Source organism: Bufo gargarizans, chromosome 3 (genome assembly GCF_014858855.1).
Source record: "Bufo gargarizans isolate SCDJY-AF-19 chromosome 3, ASM1485885v1, whole genome shotgun sequence".
Classification (NCBI taxonomy): Eukaryota; Metazoa; Chordata; class Amphibia; order Anura; family Bufonidae; genus Bufo; species Bufo gargarizans.
In genome coordinates, this window is record NC_058082.1 from 502,214,650 (window position 1) to 502,231,506 (window position 16,857).

Here is a 16,857-nt window from a genome sequence, read left to right on the forward strand (position 1 = left end):
CGTATTTTTGGGATACTTTTTTTTGTGGACCACAAAATACATACGGTTGTGTGCAGGAGCCCTAAAACGGATGGCATCCGTATTTTGCATATCAGCAATTTGCCTACAGCAGAATACTTACTTTTGTGCAAATGTGGCCCATTCCCAGAGAACCCCTTTAAAGGCTTTGGACGCCTTATCATTTCGGGCTAAAAATCATTCTTAGGGTTCATGCACACGACCGGTGCTGCGGACCACAATTTGCACGGGCACCGACCGTGGGGCAGCCGCATGCGGATCGCGGACCCATTCACTTGCATGCACTACTTTTATGCGGTGCGGAGGCACGGGCAGAAACACGGAAGCACTCCGTTGTGCTTCCGCCCCGCAACTCCGGGTTTGCGGACACGACCGATGCCCCGTGTATTGTAGACACGCCATATGCGGGCCGCTCTTAATTGGTGTTAATTGTTTTTGTGATAGACTGATTTTTTTACTTCATGTATTTGCAGACTGTCCCTCCAGAGTTCCGTCAGCTGATGGCTCATGTGAAGCCTTATCTCCTGACCTCAAACACTATAAGGCTACTTTCACACCTGCGTTTTCAATTTCGCTATTGAGATCAGTCTTAGGAAGAAAACGCTTCAGCATTTATTGTCTCCGTCCCTCCACTCACTTCTATGGGACGGAGACAGCAGGGCTCTGTGCTTGGCTGTTCTGTCGATCACATATGCCCTGGAGGACTCTGGGACCCCCATTTTAACGATCCGGGGGGGGGGGGGGGGCACGCATTTATTATCCCATATACATTTGGGAGAAGCCCTTGAAGCTCTACAGTCCTTCATTATCACTATGGACTAAGCAAATTGTAACCAGTATTTAGCAGGTGGCCACAAAAAAACCATCATACAACCATACACCCCTCAGTGCATGGTGTACACGTATGTCATGGAATGCTTTGCCTGTAGGCCCCAGCACAATCACAGGGTGCTGATCCTATAAGCAGTGTCTGTCCGCTGGGGGGCCGCAGGTTGGAGACTTCTGCTATAAGCATTTGCCAATGGAAGTTCCAGTGTGAACAGATCCCATATAACTTCAGCCACATGTTCTCTGGTTCCCTCCCATACAGTCTGCACCACTGAGGCCTGCAGGGTGGGCACACTGCTGCTACCCTCACATTACTGAGCCTGGCATACCCCCCAGTGCCAGCAGGGGGTGGGCAGCACACCATGTCACACCGCTAGACTCACTCCAAGCAGATCTCCTGCCAAACCGCAAGTGTCACCTCTGCCAGGTGACAGTGTTTACAGCTGCAGGCCATTGTTTGTACAGACACAGCGCCCCCAGGCGGCAGCACGGTGTAAACGGTTACGTAAAGACAAGAGCGCAGCTCTGCGGCAACAGAGGCGAGTCCCCTATAGAGCACCGTACACTACATGGGCGAGGGGCGTTATAAAAGACTGCATTACCTAGAGGACAGCGTCCGGTCCTGCTGGAAGCGACAGCCGCAGACAGGCCTCAGCAGAGCAGACCGGGCCTGCCGGAGCTCAGCGCCCGCGCTGTATGAGAGGCCTCCCCGCAGCCACCGGGTGAGCCCCGACAAGCTGCGCCGCGCTGCACATGCCGCCATGGTGCTCCGGGGAGCTGTACGTATGACGTCACACGACGTGCTCGCGACGGAAGTATTTGACGAGTTTGACCTTCTTCCCAGAAGTCAGTTCGCTTTGGAGATGGCGAGTGAGTGCCGGGGGACGGAGCCGCTGCTGCGGGCGCTGCGGGAGCTGCATCCCTGCTTCTGCCCGGACTCCCGGGCTGCGGTCCAGGAGGTTCTGGATGGAGGGGCCGGGTCCTGTGTAGTACCGTTCCGGGTCCTGCGGGAGCTGCATGCCCTGCTCCGGGAAAGAGGTCAGGACCGAGCTGTCACCTTTGTCGCACTGCTGTCACCTCTCCTGACATGTCTGTTCCGCATGTAAGAACAATTCTTATCACTCTATGCTGTACCGTTCCTTTATTATTCCTGCCAGAAGTTATGGGGGGTGTCCTGCAGTCTGACACTGGCAGCACTGACCGGATAGCGTCAGACTGCGTAGTGCCCCCCCAACCGGTTACAGCCAACTGGACCTTCATTGCCAACTGCTAGTAATTCATTCATAACTTCTAGCAGGAATAATAAAGGAACGGTACATCACAGAGCCATAAGAATAGATGCTACAGGCTTATAACATGGGGAATACATTCTAGAAGAGGTGACGGGTCCTCTTTTAGGGCTCATGACCACTACTGTATGTATTTTGCGGTCTTCAAAACACGGATTCACAAAAACAGATCCATTGTAACAGTGCGGATAAGAATAGGACATGTTTTATTTTATTTATTTTTTACGGACATATAGAATGCACACAGAGTAGTTTCATTTCTTTTTTCCAGTTCCTTTGAAATGAATGGTTCCGCATACAGACCTGTAGAAAGAATGGAAATGGAAGAAAAATACGGTCTTGTTCATAATCATAAGCCCTAAGGCAGGTTCACATCTGCGCTGTCATAGGAGATGAAGGCCGGAGACCGGGGTGTCAGGCTCTGTGATGGTGTTAGTGGAAAACATAGTGCCGCCTGATGTGCAGTGAAGCTTCCAGGATAGATGTGACCTCTGCGCTCCTCTATTACTACTATACTCGTGCAGTGTTGTGGCTACCGTCTATAACAGAGGCTGGAGCCCTTCTACACGCTAGGCCTCTATGTAAGGCCCTGTTTACATCACATTTTGCATTCTGATGAAAGGAACTTTTTTGTTGTTGGCCATCCCATCAGGATGAGTTTCTTGGTAGGAGCTGTTGCCATTGATTTCCTTTTGTAGAGGATCAAGATGGAGCCTTCCATCCAGGTGTAACGGTAAATGTGCTAAAAAGAAAAACCGTACCGCTCAACAGGATGCGAAAATGTGAGGTGGACGGTTAAAGGTTTTAAGCTGGCTGGCATTAGCGATGCGCTAATGTCAGCTGTACATAACTATATTAGCGCCATCTCACTGCCTAAAGCCATTATTGAGAAAATCTCGCTCCGTTCAGTATTCGTCGCAGTGAGGAAGCTGGAGGCCGGCGAGTGCCCTTCACTCACTGCGCCGAATTCTGAACGGCGTGAGATTTACACGGCCGGAGGTAGGAGACCAACGATGCCTGCCCCTGTCAATCTAGTGTACCAGGGCCTGGCCAGAGGTGGGAGAACGGAGCCTCTAGGAGCAGGAACAACGCTAATTAGCATATTATAATGGTTTGGTTTTCTCAATAACGGCGACAGGCAGTGAGATGGCGCTAATATAGTTATGTTCAGCTGACATTAGTGCATCGCTAATGTCAGCCAGCTTAACCCCTTAAGGACCCATGACGTACATGTACGTCATTTCTTTGCGGGACTTAAAGACCCATGACTGCGCCCGCCCGATCAGCGGCAGGGGTCCAGTTGTCACTGATAGCCGGACCCCTGCTGCATGCACCGGCATCGGTGAAATCACCGATGCTGGCGCATTAACCCTTCATGTGCCGCGGTCAGCGCTGACTGCGGCACGTGCGATGTCGGGCGGGGATCGGCACTGCCATCGGGTCCCCATGCTGCTGTGGCTGGGACCCGATGGCATGGAAGGCAGCCCGATGCCTTCCTTAGGCATCAGGGATTCCTTTTGGTGGAGAGCCTGTGAGATCCAGCCCCCTGGATCTCACAGACAGGAAGCTATATGTGTAATACACACTGTATTACTCATACAGCCAATGCATTCCAATACAGAAGTATTGGAATGCATTGTAAAGGGGATCAGATCCCTAAAAGTTGAAGTCCCAACGTGGGACAAAAAAATAAAGTGAAAAAAAGTTGAAAAAATAAAGTTTTCCCTCCCAAAAATTTAATTTCAAGAAAAAAAAAAGTAATTTTCCCCAAATAAAGTACAATTAAAAAAAAAAAAAATATTCTGTATCGACCGGCTCTATTAACATATCACATGAACTAACCCCTCAGATGAACACCGTAAAAAATTTAAAACTGTGCTAAATAAGGCTACTTTCACACTAGCGTTCGATCGGATCCGTTCTGAACGGATCCGATCGTAATAATGCAGACGGAGGCTCCGTTCAGAACGGATCCGTCTGCATTATATTAGCTAAAAAAAGCTAAGTGTGGAAATAGCCTGGGACGGATCCGTCCAGACTTTCAATGTAAAGTCAATGGGGGACGGATCCGCTTGAAGATTGAGCCATATTGTGGCATCTTCAAACGGATCCGTCCCCATTGACTTACATTGTAAGTCTGGACGGATCCGCATGCCTCCGCACGGCCAGGCGGACACCCGAACGCTGCAAGCAGCGTTCAGCTGTCCGCCTGTCCGTGCGGAGGCGAGCGGAGCGGAGGCTGAACGCCGCCAGACTGATGCAGTCTGAGCGGATCCGCTCCATTCAGACTGCATCAGGGCTGGACGGCTGCGTTCGGGTCCGCTCGTGAGCTCCTTCAAACGGAGCTCACGAGCGGACCAGCGAACGCTAGTGTGAAAGGAGCCTAAACCATTTTTTTGTCACCATACATCAGTAAAAGTACAACACCAAGCGATCAAAAAGGCGTATGCCTGCCAGAATAGAACCAATCTAACCGTCGCCTCCCACCGCAAAAAATTAGCCCCTACCTAAGGCAATCACCCAAAAAATAAAAAATAAACTATGGCTCAGAATATTGAGACACTAAAACATGATTTATTTTTTTTTGGTTTTAAAAATGCTGTTATTGTGTAAAAGTTAAGTAAATAAAAAAAAAGTATACATATTCAGTATCGTCTAAGAACCTGCTCTATAAAAATATCACATGACCTAACCCCTCAGGTGAACACCATAATTTTATTAAATAAAAACGGTGTAAAAAAAGCAAAAGGTGTAATAGCAAGCGATCAAAAAGTCATATGCACCCCAAAATAGTGCCCTACCTAAGATAATCGCCCAAAAACTGAAAAAACTATGGCTCTCAGACTATGGAGACACTAAAACATGATTTTTTTTTGTTTGCAAAATTAAATCCTTGTGTAAAACTTTCATAAATGAAAAAGTATACATATTGGGTATTGCCGCGTCCGTAATAACCTGCTCTATAAAAATACCACATGACCTAACCCTTCAGATGAATACAGTTAAAAAAAACTAGTGTAAAAAAAACATTTTTTTTGTTTGTTTGTTTGTCTGTTAACCCTTGCTTTGTTAGTGGCCAAAAAATTATTAAAATGGAAAATCTGCAAAAAAAGTGAAATTCTGAAATTTCATCTCTATTTTCCATTAATTCTTGTGGAACACCTAAAGGGTTAACAAAGTTTGTGAAATCCGTTTTGAATACCTTGAGGGGTGTGGTTTGTAAAATGGGGTAATTTTTGGGTGGTTTCTATTATGTGAGCCTCACAAAGTGACTTCAGACATGAACTGGGCCTGAAAAAGTGGGTTTTAGAAATTTTCTGCAAATTTTCAAGATTTGCTTCTAATCTTCTAAGCCTTGTAACGTCCCCAAAAATAAAATGTCAGTCACAAAATGATCCAAACATGAAGTAGACATATGGGAAATGTAAAGTCATTTCTAAATTTTTGGTAAAATTTGGAATTTTCTTTAAAATAAATTTTTGGGACTCAATTTTACCACTGTCATGAAGTGCAATATGTGACGAGAAAACAGTCTCAGAATGGCCTGGATAAGTAAAAGCATGTCACATATAGTGACACTGGTCAGATTTGCAAAAAATGGCCTGGTCCTTAAGGTGAAAAATGGCAGGGTCCTTAAGGGGTTAATACCCATTTTTCAGGTGACAGAAACCCTTTAAAAAAACACTGCATTATCCATGTAGCATCAGTTGGCAATCTTAGGGCCAGTCCACTCAGTTATTTGGCGCTGATTTTGGAGCATTTCTGCCTCAACATCAGCTCCAAAAAAAACCACCTCAAAACAGCCTCCTATTCATTTCAATGGGAAATGGCACTTGCTTTTTTCTTTTTTTTTTATACATGTGGGGAAAGGAAGCGGCATGTCCTAGAATCGGCGCTGAATCTCCAATTGAAAAGAATGGAGAGTATTAAAAAACAGCTCCTTGTAATTCCATGCGTTTTTGTGTTTTCTGTGCATCTTTGTGGCGCAGATCTGCATCAAAAACTTCAAACTAAAATGCTGCTTTGTATTGAAGTGAGCGCCCATTGTTTAAAAAAAAGCGTAAAAAAAAATGCATCAAACCATGCTGGGGAAAAAAAAAAAGCAGATTTGTATTTATTTATTTATTTATTTTTTTAAGCGTATTTTTCAAAATCTGTTGTGTGAACTGGCTCTTGCACACATATGTCATGTGTGCCACCCGTTCCGTGGTAGGTCATCAGTATAATATAAGGGGAGGTCTGGTTTCAAAAGAAATCTGTGCAACTCAGGAGTCTGACCTGTCACGAAGAATAGATGGTTACTTACCTTGCGGATCCGGTACCGCTGCACCGATTCTCCCGGGTGCCGCCGGTTGATCCCATAAGTTGTCAGGTTTCCTCTTGAAACCAGAGAACCCCTTTAAGACCCAGGTAGAAGATCTCTAGCAGATTGAGGAATTGCATTGGTTACTGAGCCTGGCGTGTTATTTCTATAGAAGTTCCACTGAATAACGTGCCACAGGCGTCCTTTTTATAATGACTGCTTACTGTCTGATTCTGTAAGAATTTTACTTACATTTTCCGCCTTGTTGTAGGTTCCCATACCTACCTGCATGAACTGCTGGAAGGTAGTGAGATCCATCTACCAGAGGTCAAGCTGCCTGAGCGGGTAAGTGCAGTGGGTGGGTGCGGACCCATTCATTCTCTATGGGGCCGGAAGAGATGCGGCCCTGAACTTCCGGGCCGCGGCTCCACGCAAAAAAATAGAACATGTTCTATTCTTGTCTGCAATTGCGGACAAGAATAGGCAGTTCTATGGGGGTTGCCAGCCGGGTGTATTGTGGCTCCGCAATACACTACGGCCATGTGAATGGACCATAAACCCTAATTCAGCGCATTGTGGGTGTCAGTAGGGCAGTTAAAGGAACGCTTCCATCAACCTTATTTATTACGTTACTCTGTATGTGAATGTGTAATTTTTATTTTATAAAAATTGGGTGCACACTTTTCTGGATGTAGTTGTGTCTTAGCCAATTCATGTATTCTGCTTCCTGTCTTGGTTCTTCAATTTCCTCTTTATTTGGACTTTTAGCACAGCAAAGAGTTTCCCTTAAAGGGGTAGTCCAGGATTTTAATGTTGATGGCCTTAACATGTGGTTCCTGAGGGTCCCACACCCCGTGTCCCTGCCAGTCAGCCATTCCCGAGTAGTAGCTAGACAGCTCTTTCCACTTTGCAGTGGATGTAACTGGTTTCTGCGACACTGGAATCCGGAGTGTGACCTCGCAATCCTCAGTGGTAGACCGCCATGGACTTTGATTGGCTGCTGCGGTCACGTCCCGATCCAGGTGGGTTACTGCTGCTAGTTGTAAATACATAGTGGCAGGAGAACTGGAGCAGCACCGCAGAGGAAGGGGGTGACTTGAACAGGGTTTTGTTTTTGTTTTTTTCTTTATTTTAGGACTTGCGTAACATTTTTAAGTTTTTCATTTTCTCAGACCCCATTAAAGTGTCTAGAATCTAGATGAATGTGGTGCAAAGCATGTGGACCATTTTATTTATTTTTTGCCTGAAATTGCACCAGAATTCTAGTGCATTTTAGTAAATTTTGGATACAGCAGTTTCTTTGGTTTTGGGATAATTGCACTTAATAATATAGAAAGGGGTTTTTACAATCATCAGCCTTGTTACTGGAGAGCGGCTTTATGTAAAACTCTGTTCTTTCAGAACCCAGTGCTCGTGGCTCGCCTAGAGAAGATAAAGGCTAAACTGGCAAACGAGGAGTACAAGAGAATCACCAAGAATGTGACTTCTCAGGTATGATTACTCGTCTTATGACAGTGACGTTCAAAGGCTGTGGACGGAGGCCTTTGGGGGTCATTTTTCTTATCATTGCATTTTACTCATTTGGAACTAAAAATCACTTTTTATTTTTTATTTTTAACCGTTTTTCCTCTGCATCTTTTAGCTTCCCTCCAACTATAGACTATTGCCCTCTGCCTCACACTGAATCCGTCAGTCTGTAGCCCTTATCTCTGATCTCCTGACAGCTCATAAACAGTCATTTAAGCCATATTCTAATCAGTTTGATAAAAGGGAACAGCACAGGAAGTGTCAGGGGAGAAAAGGGCTAAGGATCACTTCTGTTGTTATTTAATCATATGAATAGGGACAGGGTGTTATTTAACTCTGACAGTCCCTTTAACCCATAGAAGTCCACGATACGTAAATCTACTTTCCAGCTGCTAATGCTCCGTGCAGTTCTTAATGGCTGATTGTGACAAGATGTTACAAGAAATGCTCAAAAGCAGTACAGTGCTCGGCAATGGGAACGCAGGAAGGTTTCTTCTGGCATAAGGACTATTGCTATTGATTACCTGTGACGGTACAATGATGTCGTGGATTACCAGCCGTCTGGGGGAGAAGAGCATGCTGGGCGGACGTGATCTTTGTTCTGTCGGCATTCCTATGTACATAGGTCACTTCTAATAGTCGGGTGAGGTCATAGGAACCTGTCATCTCCCATATACTGCCCTCATTGAGTATCGTGTAGTGACAGACCCACTGATTTCAGCGCTCTGGGGTACTGACCCACTAAATCTCACAGCGCGTGCCAGCTCTGCAGGAGAGATGAGCCTGATGAAGCACGCTGCCGCGGACGATGATTGACTGTTTTCTTTCCTGTTGTGTATAGGAAAGCGGGCATTATGCTTCACTGGACTCCTCTCTCTCTCTCGCAGCACTGGCGTACGCTGCAGACTTTGGTGGGTCAGTATCTAAAACTTCTGAATGGGAGTCTGTCACTACACTATGCTGCCCTCAGTGAGTGATGTACAAACAAAACTATGGGGTAACACACATCATTATCCCAGCTTCATCTAGGCCCAGAAAAAAAGTAAAAAATAAAATAAAAAATATATATTCTAGAATGTTATATCAGATCCACACAAATCTGTACTTTTGCTCATACAGTATATTTCTAGACATGGGCGCTTTGCCATTTTACAGACTCCACATACAGTACAACCAGCTGACATAGGTGGAGTAAAGTAGACCTCTGATGTAGTTGTACGTGGGAGAGCGCAGGGATTACTTTGTGTCATACATTTCTATGGTGAAACTGATTACGTTAGATAATAAAGGAGGGGGATAAAGAAGGGAATTTCCCTGATATAAAACTTTTAAAAAAATGAAACTTAACTGGTTCTGGTTTAACTGGAATCTGTCACCAGTAAAGTCACTGTTAAACCAGGCAGAGTGTTTTGTAGAACTTGGCTCAGAATGTAATAACTTTCACTTAGCGATCCGGTTCTTCCTTCTGGAGAAAAAGTACTTTCCAATCCATATGCAAATGAGACGTTAAAGGGGTTGACCCATGAAAAATATTCTACAGTTTTCAAACCAGCACCAGGATCTGAATACTTTTTTTTTTTTTTTTTTTAGCACAGACTCTGAGTTAATCAATAAAATGTATCTGTATAGCGCCACCTGCTGTTTGTTTTTTCTCATTTCTTTGACCTGCTCACTGAGAAGGCTGCACATGCCCAGTTTCATCCTTCAACTGCCTCCTGAGCTGTGATAGGGAGAGCATGGACACGCCCCCTGAGCTGCAGCAGAAAAGACCCTCCCCTTGAGCTGTCAGCTTGATAATAAATCTAGAAAAGAAATGAATGGGGAGATCTCTGGATTCATCTGAGGTACAGGACTGGTTCTAGCGTTGTTAGAAAGAGGTTGCCATGTACTATGATGTCTAATTTTATTTTTTTACATTAGTCATGGGGTAACCCCTTGAAGTGTAAGGTGGGTAGACCCACTTCATTCTGTGCACCCTTGCCCCTATGCTTCCCATCAGCCCCTGCATTGTGTAAATTGTATTATTTTCCCTTATTACGTGGTTATAAGGGAAACTAATAGCATTCCTAATACAGAATGCTTAGTACAATAGGGCTGGAGGGGTTAAAAATAAATAAATAATAATTTAACTCACCTTAATCCACTTGTTTGCACAGCCGGGGTGCACGAACAAGTGGATTAAATTATTATTATTATTTTTTTTAACCCCTCCAGCCCTATTTTACTAAGCATTCTGTATTAAGAATGCTATTATTTTCCCTTATGACCATGTTGTAAGGGAAAATAATAACGATCGGGTCCCATCCCGATCATCTCCTAGCAACCATGCGTGAAAATCCCACCACATTTGCACTTGCTTGCGGATGCTTGCGATTTTCACGCAGCCCCATTCACTTCCATGGGGCCTGCGTTGCGCGAAAAACGCACAAAATAGAGCATTCTGCGATTTTCACGCAATGCACAAGTGATGCGTAAAAATCACTGCTCATGTGCACAGCCTCATAGAAATGAATATGTCCGGATTTAGTGCGGGTGCAATGCGTTTACCTCACGCATTGCACCCGCGCAGAAATCTCGGCCGTGTGAAAGAGGCCTAAGACAGCACAATGCCGCTGTCTGAGTGTGAGCTCCTAAAAAGGAGGAAAACATTTACAGTGAGGAACAGAAGTATTTGAACACCTTGCGACTTTGCAAGTTCTCTCACTTAGAAATCATGGAGGGGTCTGAAATTCACATTGTAGGTGCATTCCCACTCCGAGAGACAGAATTTATTTAAAAACAATTCAGGAATTTGTTGACTCAATGTTGCTTCTATGGTCTGAACTTATTACTATTAAGAAAGACATATATCTTGTTATGTGCCTGGATGTGGGTTCTTTCCAATACCTTCTTCTAGACATCATTTTGGATGTATTTTGTATTTGTGTACAACCTATATGATGGTATGTCTACAATTATTATCCCTCTTTCAATAAAAACTAATTGAACCATAAAAAAAAAAGGAAATCACATTGTATGATTTTTATTTTATTTTTTAAAGAATGTATTTGTCTTGCACTGCTGAACATAAGTAATTGAACACCTGAAAAAATCTGTGTTGATATTTGGTACAGAAGCCTTTGTTTGCAATTACAGAGGTCAAACGTGTCCTGTAGTTCTTGACCAGGTTTGCACACACTGCAACAGGGATTTTGGCCCACTCCTCCACACAGATCTCCTCTAGATCTGTCAGGTTTCGGGGCCGTCGCTGAGCAACACAGAATTGCAGCTCCCTCCAAAGATGTTCTATTGGATTTAGGTCTGGAGACTGGCTAGGCCACTCCAGAACCTTGATATGTTTCTTACGGAGCCACTCCTTGGTTATCCTGGCTGTGTGCTTCAGGTCGGTGTCATGTTGGAAGACCCAGCCACGACCCATCTTCAATGCTCTGACTGAGGGAAGGAGGTTGTTGCTCAAAAGTTCACAATAAATGGCCCCATTCATCCTCTCCTTAATACAGTGAAGTCGTCCTGTCCCCTTCGCAGAAAAGCACCCCAAAAGCATGATGTTACCACCCCCATGCTTCAGAAGGGCCTGGACATGTGATGACTTGAGCAGGAGAACCTTCCGTGCAATGCATGATTTGAAACCATGATGGTGTAGTGTTCTACCGGCAGTGACCTTTGAAACTGTGGTACCAGCTTTCTTCATGTCATTGACCAGCTCCTCCCTTGTAGTTCTGGGCTGATTCCTCGCCTTTCTTATCAGTGATACCCCACAAGGTGAGATCCTGCATGGAGCCCCAGTCCGAGGGAGACTGACAGTCGTCTTTAGCCTCTTCCATTTTCTAACAATTGCTCCAACACCAAGCTGCTTGGCAATTGCCCCGTAGCCCTTTCCAGCTTTGTGGAGGTTCACAATTTTGTCTCTGGTGTCTTTTGACCGCACTTTGGTCTTGCCCATGGTAGTAGTTGGCGTCTGACTGTGGGATGGACAGGTGTCTTTAAATAGCTCAGACAGGTGCTACTAAGTTACCGTAGATTAATGAGTGGAGTAGAGGTGGACTTTTTAAAGGCACAGTAACAGGTCTTTGAGAGACAGAATTCTTGCTGTTTCTCAGGTGTTCAAATACTTATGTTCAGCAGTGCAAGACAAATACATTCTTTAAAAATCATACAATGTGATTTCCTGAATTATTTTTTTTTAAATAAATTCAGTCTGAGTGGTAATGCACCTACAATGTGAATTTTAGACCCCTCCATGATTTCTAAGTGGGAGAACCTGCTAAATCGCAGGGTCTTCAAATACTTCTGTTCCTCACTGTATATGATCTAGATATAATATGTTCCTGGGGACATCATCAGTTTATAGCATCCAGTTCTACACATTATTAGATTAACTTCTACTAAAATCTTTGGAAAACTGCACTCCATGTGTCCTAAGTGTCCTTACAGCTGACCCCATAAATGCACCACTTAAACGTATTTTTAATGTGAGGCTGGGCACATGCTTTCGTCAATTTTGAGTGGACCCCATGTGGCTTACAATAATAGTAAGTGACCCCCAAGTACCTCCTCGAATGATGGATGACATGGGGGTTAATGCGAGTTACAAAATACAGATGGGGTCACTTACTATTAATGTGAGGCACATGGAGGTCCAAATTCTTAAAACGATGTGCCACTAACATTAATAGCTTGTAACTGTTCATTTACCTCATGCATTAACCCCATGTTGCCCGTTATGCAAGGAGATGGATACTTGATAAAACCCCTCATGTGCCTCATAATAACCTTATCACTTGGAACGGTTGGACCTGTGCCTCACATTAACCCCATCATGTATCACAACATTAAGGACTCGTTCACACGGCCATGTTCTTTTTCCGCACCTCATCCACATTTCTTTGCGGGTTGGATGCGGACTCATTCACTTCACTGTGGCAGCAAAAGATGCGGACAGCACTCCATCCTATTTCTTTCTCGTGGTATCGAGTATCACAATACTTTTTTATGGTATCGAAATCTAATCAAAATTTTTGTATCATGACAAACCTTAATTTTTATTTTTATTTTTCTTCAGTCCAATCAGCAAGGAACTCTGGCTGACCTTGGAAGACAAGGTAAAGTGACACAGTCTCCATCGGAGCTTAGATCAGGCACAAAATACCAGGAGTGCTATATTCACCGCTCGCTATTCCTACCATGCACTAATGAGTGCTTCCATTAGTATTCTTTTCATAAGACCCTCTTGACATTTGTCCCCTACTTTTGAGGGAAACGGTGTGTCTTATGGAGTGAAAAATAGGCTAAGTCTATATCTGGCGTGGCCATAGTGATCTGTAACATGACTATGTCTTATCTTTTATTGTCTGCAGTGCGGCCATTAAAGACTATCATTATTACAATCTTCAACTTCCTAGTAACGATTGCTGCTACATTTGCATGCACTTACATTGGAAGTCAGTATGTCTTCACAGAGTCTGCTGCGGTGAGTAGAGTTGGAGCATTTTCATGTAAATATTCATAGTAGATTTCCAGACTTTTCCATGTTCCTAGCTGCAGCTGTGCTTGCAAATCAATTCCTTTTTTTTGCTCTCAGATGACTCATGTCATTTGTTCCTCATGACCATACACAGTAAAGGAAACTAACTGTATTAGTTGTGCAATACAGAATAACCATATCAAACGGTAGGACGAAAATTACTCTGAACTCTCAAGTGAATGTAAGACTGGAAAAAAAAATGAAAAAAGATTAATTTAGACTTCTCCAAGTGCATTTATTTTGGAAAAATCTGATTAAGGCCTCATGCACACGGCTGTTGCCCAGCCATGGCCGTATTGCGGCCCGCAAACAGCGGCAGCCAGGCTAACATAAAAAATGAGCAATTCTGAGCAATAAATAGGTGTAAAAAATCCATGATTGTTAAGAATTAAAAACTAAAATAATCATAACAAAAAAAGTAAAAAAATAAACATCATGGGTATCACCGCGAGCAAAAAGTCCATACTATTAAAATATAAAAATACTTTTGCAGTATGGCGAAATGGCGTACACCAGAAAAGTTATAAAATGTGATCAAAAACTCACACACACTCCAAAATCGTATCAATAAATACAGATTGTCCCTCAAAAAATAAGCCTTCACACAGCTCAGTAGACATAACTATAAAAAAGTTATGGGGGTCAGAATATGGTATGTAAAAAATAAATCTCAGTTAAAATTTATTTTTACACCATTTAGACATAAAAACCTATACATACTGGGTATCGTTGTAATCATACTGACCCAGAAAATGAAGGGCACAGGTCAGTTCTGACACAAACCGAACACCGTTAAAACTGCAGCGGAATTGCGTTTTTTTTTCCCAATTCCACCCCATTTTGATTATTATTTTTTTTTTTTCTGCTTCCCACTACATTGTAGGGCAAAAATAATGGCCACCATTATAAAGTACAACTTGTCCTGCAAAAAATAAGATAGGGAAGAAAAATGAAAATGCAAAAATGAAAAACCTCCAGTATCTTAAGGGTTAAAAGATACTGTTTACTTGCAGCAACCAATCCGAGGGGCTTACATACTGTATGCATTGAACTAAATAATACGGTAGTTGATCCTCTGCCAGGACAGCCTGCCGGCCGTCACCGGATCTAGCATGCAGGACTTTTGTCTGGCCAAAGCCAGCACTTATGCTAGAAAGCATCCGGATCCCATTATAGTCAATAGGGTCTAGCGGTGCACGGCTGCGTCCGGCTGTACTGGATCCTGTGAACTTGCCGGAAAAGCCTTCTAGATCATTTAACATGTGAATCAGCCCTAATGGCTGCTGCAGGCGATCAGGATGTTCAGCAGAGCTCCGATCACTATATTAAGGATGAGCTAATCAATTCTACTAGTTCGGAGAGGGAGTTAGAAAAGGAATCAATATTTTTCTCTTCCTCACAATTTTTTTAAAAAATGCAAAAAACCGAATCTTGAAATGTTTCCTCAATATTAATCTGCACAGAATTTTTAACCTAAAAAACATGGTAAAAAAGCGGAGATTGATTTTAACAGAATACCGTTTTTTTGTTTGTTTTTAGCCACAGTCGCTGGTTAAGTTATCCCACTTCAGCAAATAACTTTCTCTACATGATAAATGTTAATACAAGGCACTTACTAATGTATTGTGATTGTCCATATTGCTTCCTTTGCTGTATGGATTCATTTTTCCATTACATTATACACTGCTAGTTTCTATGGTTACGACCACACTGCAATCCATCATCTGTGGTCGTGCTTGCACAATATAGGTAAAAACACTGGCCTATTTGCACTCCCATGGTCCTGGTCACCAGAGAGGCTGACTCTTTTTTTCTGTAGTGTGCAAGCATGACCACTACTGACCGATCAGAGGGTGATTGTAACTATGGAAACGAGCAGTGTATAATGTGGTGGAAAAATGACTCAAGCCAGCAAAGGAAGGAATATGGACAATCAAAATACATTAGTAAGTGCCTTGTATTATCTTTTTCTACATGATAAATGCCATTTACTATAGTGAGACAACCCCTTTAAGTACACCATGTTAAAGGAGACCAGCTGTCATTTAAACGTAAGATTCAGACCGGAGAATTTTACTAGGAGCAAAAAGGAGCATCACATAAGACATATGTGGCTTTGTTGCTAAACGTGTTTGAATGTGACAATAGAAATCTGTGCAATTTTTACTTTTCTCTATGTATGTGTATGTGTGTGTGTATATATATATATATATATATATATATATATATATATATATATATATATATATATATTTATAAATATATATATATATATTTTATAAAAATATATATATATATATTTTATAAAAAATATATATATATATATATATATATATATATATATATATATATATATATATATATATTTTTTTTTTTTATTTTTTTTTTATTTTATTTTTTTACTTGTTTGACATCTGTATGGTTGAAGGGGTTGTGTCATCGGAGACATTGGTGGCATATCACTAGGAATGTCTATCTCTAGAACAGGGCTGCCAAACTAAATGAGGAACTCCATTCACCTGGAAATCTGATAGAAGTGACTGGAGGGTGGGTGGGTGCTCTCGTTCACTACGGTGGGCCCCGTTCTAGAGATAGGTGTGGCTTAATGAAAGGAATGTTTTTCTCTCTTGTCTTCCAGCGGGTACTATCCTCTGTGATCGTGGCTTCCTTAGTGGGATTAGCAGAGCTCTATGTTTTGGTCCGGACCATGGAGGGGCAACTGGGAGAACTGTAGCAAGTTACTGAACTGAAAATGCGATGAAACTTTTGTAACTGCATCAGGTCTACGCGGCCTTAACCAAGCTGGATTACATGATTTCTGCGACTTCTCCCATAGTACATGGCGCACTATAAATGTACACTGTTTGTAAAATGTAAATTATTTTGAAGACTACATTATCTCAAGGTTATGGAAAAAAGACAAATCTCAGTTGTTACTGCCCAGTGTTCATCTATTTCTCCATGTGGTGCTGTGCTGTTCCTCTGTTATTCCTACTAGAAGCCTGTGAATAAATTGACATCTATGCTCTCCAATTCCCCACATGGGTGTGTCTCTACACAGTCGGCAGCGATGGGACACAGTCAGATTGTGTAAGGGCAGCCTCTAAGTGGTAACAGCCAGTTGTTAATATTTATTCATACAGTTGGAGCAGTTTCTAACTCGCTGCAGGGTGATATCCCATCACAAAAGCCATTGATCAAGTCTAGTAAAAGTTTCTTGCAACTATTTAGCTAAAGAGGATTTGTCGCCACTCCTGACATGTCTGTCGTAGTAACTATTTGCATTCCCCATGAAATATCAGTTCTGGAGCATCTTTTCCTATAAGTGTATGTTGATCCATTCCTCCATTTTTCTTACTATAAATTTA

General features: G+C 42.9%; 2 protein-coding genes across 2 annotated transcripts in view; one reads left to right on the plus strand and one right to left on the minus strand.

The window, feature by feature from the left end:
• Positions 1-1,609, minus strand: part of POLDIP2 (DNA polymerase delta interacting protein 2) — a 23,673-nt gene extending 22,064 nt beyond the window's left edge. Inside the window, exon 1 of the mRNA XM_044283900.1 lies at positions 1,449-1,609. Within this exon, the coding sequence (XP_044139835.1) occupies positions 1,449-1,609 (161 nt within the window). The remainder of the gene's footprint in view (positions 1-1,448) is intronic.
• Positions 1,608-16,517, plus strand: TMEM199 (transmembrane protein 199). The gene is made up of 6 exons (XM_044283901.1): positions 1,608-1,884; positions 6,710-6,783; positions 7,840-7,929; positions 13,028-13,067; positions 13,323-13,435; positions 16,128-16,517. Exons 1-6 carry the CDS (start codon positions 1,608-1,610, stop codon positions 16,221-16,223), a joined length of 690 nt encoding a protein of 229 aa, XP_044139836.1. The 3' UTR covers positions 16,224-16,517.
• The last annotated feature ends 340 nt before the right edge of the window (positions 16,518-16,857 follow it).